At 43.2% G+C, this 5413-nt stretch overlaps 1 protein-coding gene across 12 annotated transcripts; it reads left to right on the forward strand.

Annotated features, from left to right (window-relative positions):
* Positions 1-299: 299 nt before the first annotated feature.
* CD1E (CD1e molecule) lies at positions 300-4784 on the forward strand. Of its 12 annotated transcripts, none has more exons than XM_011957140.1 (6): positions 300-1282; positions 1605-1901; positions 2526-2795; positions 3054-3332; positions 3726-3819; positions 3955-4784. In XM_011957140.1, the coding sequence occupies exons 1-6, from the start codon at positions 1225-1227 to the stop codon at positions 4118-4120; spliced, it is 1164 nt and encodes a 387-aa protein (XP_011812530.1). In that variant the 5' UTR covers positions 300-1224; the 3' UTR covers positions 4121-4784. The 12 variants fall into 12 exon arrangements, with proteins under 12 accessions (XP_011812530.1, XP_011812531.1, XP_011812533.1 ...); XM_011957141.1 differs by having other exon boundaries at positions 3991-4784; XM_011957143.1 differs by having other exon boundaries at positions 3054-3167; positions 3991-4784.
* Positions 4785-5413: the final 629 nt, after the last annotated feature.

Here is a 5413-nt window from a genome sequence, read left to right on the forward strand (position 1 = left end):
GTAGAGGTTTGGGGCTGAATTTTGTTTTATTTTTTTCCCAAAGACTTCTATCTCTGATATCTTAGGGTCTGGGAATTGTTTTTGGTCATAGGGTGCTGAATAAATGTCAGTTGAACAAATGTATAAAAACCAAACAAAGGAATGTTATTTCAATTGCCTTCAGGGTGTCACAACAAATACCAATGAAAAAGAAACAAAAATAAAGACTCAATACAGTAATTAATTCTCCAGTGAACACCTCAGTCCTCTAAGGCTGCTTCCCTGTGTTCACCAAAACTGCTTTCTAAGCAAACGCAAGCACGGGGATGCCAATGCTCTCAGGCCATGAACTAATGAGAAGCTTCATGCTTGTTCTCAGTCTTTCTTCATACCCAGGGTGAAACTGGCCCACAGACTTCCAGACATGCTCTTTTCATCTGGGTAGGGATGGAGATCCAAGTCCCCTGTGTATTTCTTCCAGACCCACCTGTAAAACATGGGTGAAATCTACCTGCCCTTTAGCTCACCACTTCCAGGTCAAGCCCACTCATGGACCACTTTAACAGTGATAGTTAGCTTGACTGGGGAAACTGAAAAAAAGGGAGCTTTCTTTAGATTATCTAATCATCTGCATTGCCATTGTTGCTCCTTTTTCAGCGGCACGGCACGGCGAGTTGGATTATGGAGGGTTGCATGCGGATTATGCAGCTACATCCAGGTTGCCGAGTGTCTTCTGATCATGATCAAGAGCAGAGTTAAGAGACACAGGCAGAGGAGAGTATCACAGAAAGGTAGAAGTGGGAGACTGGTGGATAGGCACCACCAAGTGACTACCATCGCTTCTCACAGATTAGATTATTGACAACCCAAGTATGGATTTGATTTCTTCAAGGCGAAAAAGCTAATCAATTTTCTAGCCAGACCACAGATTTGTTTTAAGCCAGGACCCGTTTTCCAGCAGTTAGTGCAATTAGGGGGGTTGGGAGGATGTAGACAAGAGCAGGAAGAAAATTTGGAGCCAGACAGTGGGAGAGACAGAGGGGAAATGAACAACCCCGTGGGAGGCTGTGGCAAAGGGAGGCAGTGGGGCTTCTCTGACAGGGAAGTTGGCAGAGGGAGAGGTTTTTCTGTCTGTGCAGTAAGGGAAGTCAGATGAGAGTACAAGAGGGGGTGGAGAGGGGTACTGATATCTGAATTCTGAGGGCAGGTGTCCTGCCAAAGAATCCTTGCTTTAACAGAGCTTCAATGCTGCTCCTGTTCCTCCTCTTCGAGGGACTCTGCTGTCCTGGGGAAAATACAGCAGGTAAGAAGAGTGCAGGTGGAAAGTTACCTATGGTAGGGCACCAGAGGACTGAGAAGAAGTTCTGGGGAGGTCCTAGGGGAAGGGAGCAGTACTCCTCTAGGATGCCCTTGGAGTATGACTTTCAGGCTAGTTCCAGGCAGAGAATTCTTGCCCTCAGTCTCAGTTTTTGTCTCTGGTTTTGGGGAAAGGAAGCTGGCCCCGGAGGAAAAGCGTATGTGCAAACTGCCTAACTATCTCTCATCTCTAAGTTCCTTTTTTTCTTTTGGCATCACTTTTCCCATTCCTTTCCATTCTCTCTACTTGTCATTTCCTTCTCTCTCAGCTCCCCAGGCTCTACAATCCTACCATCCAGCAGCAGAGGAGTCCCTGTCCTTCCGCATGCTCCAAACTTCCTCCTTTGCCAACCACAGCTGGGCACACAGTGAGGGCTCAGGATGGCTGGGTGACCTGCAGACTCATGGCTGGGACACTGTCATGGGCACCATCCGCTTTCTGAAGCCCTGGTCCCATGGAAACTTCAGCAAGCAGGAGCTGAAAAACTTACAGTCACTGTTCCAGTTATACTTCCATGGTTTTATCTGGATAGTGCAAGCTTCTGCTGGTCAATTTCAGCTTGAATGTAAGTTCGTCGCTCTAAGCTGGTAATTTGCCTGGGAACATCAACTATTTCCCAAAGTGGAGATGGTATATAGACTCTGACCATCATTTAACCTTACTAACTTTGTTCCCCACTCTCTGGCTCCCACTCCCTCCTCTGCTTCACCCTTCACCACCACCCTCACTCCACCATATACACAAAAGGGCCTGTATGTACATATCTCAACATGAATATACCTTCGTGTCTGGCTCTTTGGAATGACTATCTCCTCTTGATCTTCTGCCCCTCATTCCTGCCCTCAGATTCAGTCTTTCTCACCCCGCTTTCTACCCTTCTTTATCTTTTGCCTGAGTGTTGACCTGGACTGGCCTGTACCTAACCACTTTCATGTGAATTATTTATGACCAATCTCCTATCTTCCTGATAGCCTTCCCATCTACCACTTTCCCATTAGTTATTTCAAAGAATCTTTATTATCTTCACATTTTCTTCCCACAAATTTTCTTCCCTTTGCCACTAAACTCTAGTCTCCATATGATTTCCCAGCAAATTTTTCTTCCCTTGAATCTCTTTACTCTCTAAATTGTTTGTTTTTCTTCCTTGTCATTCTTTCCATATTGATCTCTCGTCCCTGTCTACTCTCAGACCCCTTCGAGATCCAGGTATTAGCTGGCTGTAGAATGAATGCCCCACAAATCTTCCTCAATATGGCATATCAAGGATCAGATTTCCTGAGTTTCCAAGGAATTTCCTGGGAGCCATCTCCAGGAGCAGGAATCCGGGCCCAGAACGTCTGTAAAGTGCTCAATCGCTACCTAGATATTAAGGAAATACTGCAAAGCCTTCTTGGTCACACCTGTCCTCGATTTCTAGCGGGGCTCATGGAAGCAGGGGAGTCAGAACTGAAACGAAAAGGTGAGCCCAACTCTCTCTCTCCCCTCTTGTTCCTAGTACTGTAACTCTCCTATTTGAATTTGCCTCTCATCATCATTTTGAAAGACAAAGTGAGAGACTAGAGAATGAGACGTGTGGGTTTAGGACTGTTTCTTAGAAAAGAGAAAGAAGTGATTATTAAATCACTCTAGGTATTACTACTTAGGCACATAAGTTCCTGAGCTCTGGCCTGGGGTGCCCCTCAAAATTCCATTTTTTTTCTTATCTTCTTCTGTCTAGTGAAGCCAGAAGCCTGGCTGTCCCGTGGCCCCAGTCCTGGCCCTGGCCGTCTGCAGCTTGTGTGCCATGTGTCAGGATTCTACCCAAAGCCCGTGTGGGTGATGTGGATGCGGGGTGAGCAGGAGCAGCGGGGCACTCAGCGAGGGGACGTCCTGCCTAATGCTGACGAGACATGGTATCTCCGAGCAACCCTGGATGTGGCGGCTGGGGAGGCAGCTGGCCTGTCCTGTCGGGTGAAACACAGCAGTATAGAGGGCCATGATCTAATCATCCATTGGGGTGAGAAAGAGCTGAGGCTCTGCTGGGAAATAATGAAAATAGCCCTGGGGCTTTTGAGTGTGGGGGCTGAGGAAATGGGTAGGAATGCTAGGCACAAGAAGGGTAAAACAGGGACAATGAAAATAAAGAAGGATAGAGTATGACAGCAGTTAAATTTTAAGAAAATGGAAGTAGGGGATTAGACATACTAATAAAAAAAGGAGGAGGAACTAGTGATTTAGTGGGAGAGAGCTGGGAGGAGACCATAGACAAAGGATCAGGAGGAATTGAAATGAGGGCTCTGGAAATCACAGATGAAAACTCTAGGAAGATACCACCCTTGCAAAATGGGAAATCTCAGCTTGGTGGAATAGAGTAATTTAGGGATGATATTCTTATTCCATCCCCAACCAGGTGGATATTCCATCTTTCTCATCCTGATCTGTTTGACTGTGATAGTTAACCTGGTCATATTGATTGTAGTTGACTTACGGTTAAAAAAACAGAGGTGAGCCTTTTCTTGTTCTTTGTTTCTTCAGCCTGTAATCAACTCATTCTTTTTTTCCTCTATCTTCTTTTTTTCTCTCTGCTTTTCCCCTTTATTTCCTTTCTTTGAGATTAATATCCTCCTCTTTTCCCACAGTTCAAATAAGAACGTTCTTTCTCCCCGTGCACCCAGCCCTGTGTTTTCCATGGGAGCCAACACCCAGGACACCAATAATTCAAGACATCACTTCTGCTTGGTACAAGTATCGTGGATCAAAAACAGATTCTTGAAGTGGAAGACACGCCTAAACCAACTCTCATGACATTTGCTTTACCTTATACATAAAATCCTTGTCTGCATCTTCTGAAACACCATCCAGGTCCCATAAGGGAAGCATGCTTTAATTTAAACAGTTTGTACTAGCAAAGATACTGATCGCTTTAAGAATACATTTTTCCTTATCTTCCAGAGATTTTTTTTTTCCTGCTTTGGCTACATATCCACCATTGTTGATTTTTCAAACTATAATCCAGATACTTCTTTTTCATGGATTTCCATGATCACCCAATTAAGAGCTCTTCTGTACTCCCCAAATGGAACTGATCTTCACAAGCACATTCATTTCTTCCTACTCTGAATAGTAGTTAATTAGGTTTTTGCTTTTTTTTTTTTGTTTTGTTTTAATCTCAGTTGCTTGAAAGTAAGATTTAGGTATTTGTGTCTGTGTTCACAACCAAAAATCTTATCTGAATTCAGGACCAGTTTCATGAGCATGTGATCTGTGCAGACACATGGAATCGTATGCTCTGCAGGAACCCATGCTAGATTTAATGCTCTGCTGTTGTCATCTTGGAATCCTTAGTCATTTTCAAACAAGAGATATTGTATTTTCATTTTTCACTGACACCACAAATTATATAGCTGATTCAATTTGAATGTAATATTTCTCAATAAATGCGGACTGAATAAATTTGTTGTCAGATCAAGTGATATTGTTTTACTCCATTCCCTCTCTGATATGTCTGCATCATTTGACTGTGCTCTTACTAAAACTCTTCCTATCTCCCTTTGTCTCTCACCAGAGGTGAAGGAGGCAGATAAGTGCCTCAATCTGAGTGACTGGGATGTTAATGAATCTTCAGGGATATTTAGGAAAATAATAACATAAGGGCTATCTCCTTTCAAAGTTAGGACAGGTTTGAACTGGCATTCCTACTTCCCTGAGCCATGTTTATCTATGTGTGTCTTTGTGGATGTGCATATTCATGGGAGAAATTCATATCTTGAGCAATTAGAAAGAGGACATAGGGTTTGAGCCAGAGCTAAGATAACGAAACAAAAGAGTGATTGGATGCCAGTTAAGCTACATGTTTGTTTTTGTATATTAGTCTGGCTTATTATTATTTACAGTTTGTTTTTCTTTAGTTTTTATATGGATTCTTACATTTATATAATTTACTTCAATTGAGATACATTTGGTTGAGCCTACTGGAGAACAGGAATTTGATAGAGGTGCAGTATTTATATACATGTCCAGTCAACCCCTCCCTTAGATAGAATAATTGAACAATGTGTGCAGATTTCTTAGTGGAAGTTATAAACTTCATGCTGGCCA

The sequence above is a fragment of the Colobus angolensis genome, unplaced genomic scaffold (assembly GCF_000951035.1).
Source record: "Colobus angolensis palliatus isolate OR3802 unplaced genomic scaffold, Cang.pa_1.0 Scaffold439, whole genome shotgun sequence".
NCBI lineage: Eukaryota > Metazoa > Chordata > Mammalia > Primates > Cercopithecidae > Colobus > Colobus angolensis.

Coding starts and splice junctions, on each gene's coding strand:
- CD1E (XM_011957140.1), top strand. CDS start 1,225: ATGCTGCTCCTGTTCCTCCTCTTCGAGGGACTCTGCTGTCCTGGGGAA. Junction 2,796..3,053: donor GTCAGAACTGAAACGAAAAG/GTGAGCCCAACT, acceptor TCTTCTGTCTAG/TGAAGCCAGAAGCCTGGCTG. Junction 3,333..3,725: donor TGATCTAATCATCCATTGGG/GTGAGAAAGAGC, acceptor ATCCCCAACCAG/GTGGATATTCCATCTTTCTC.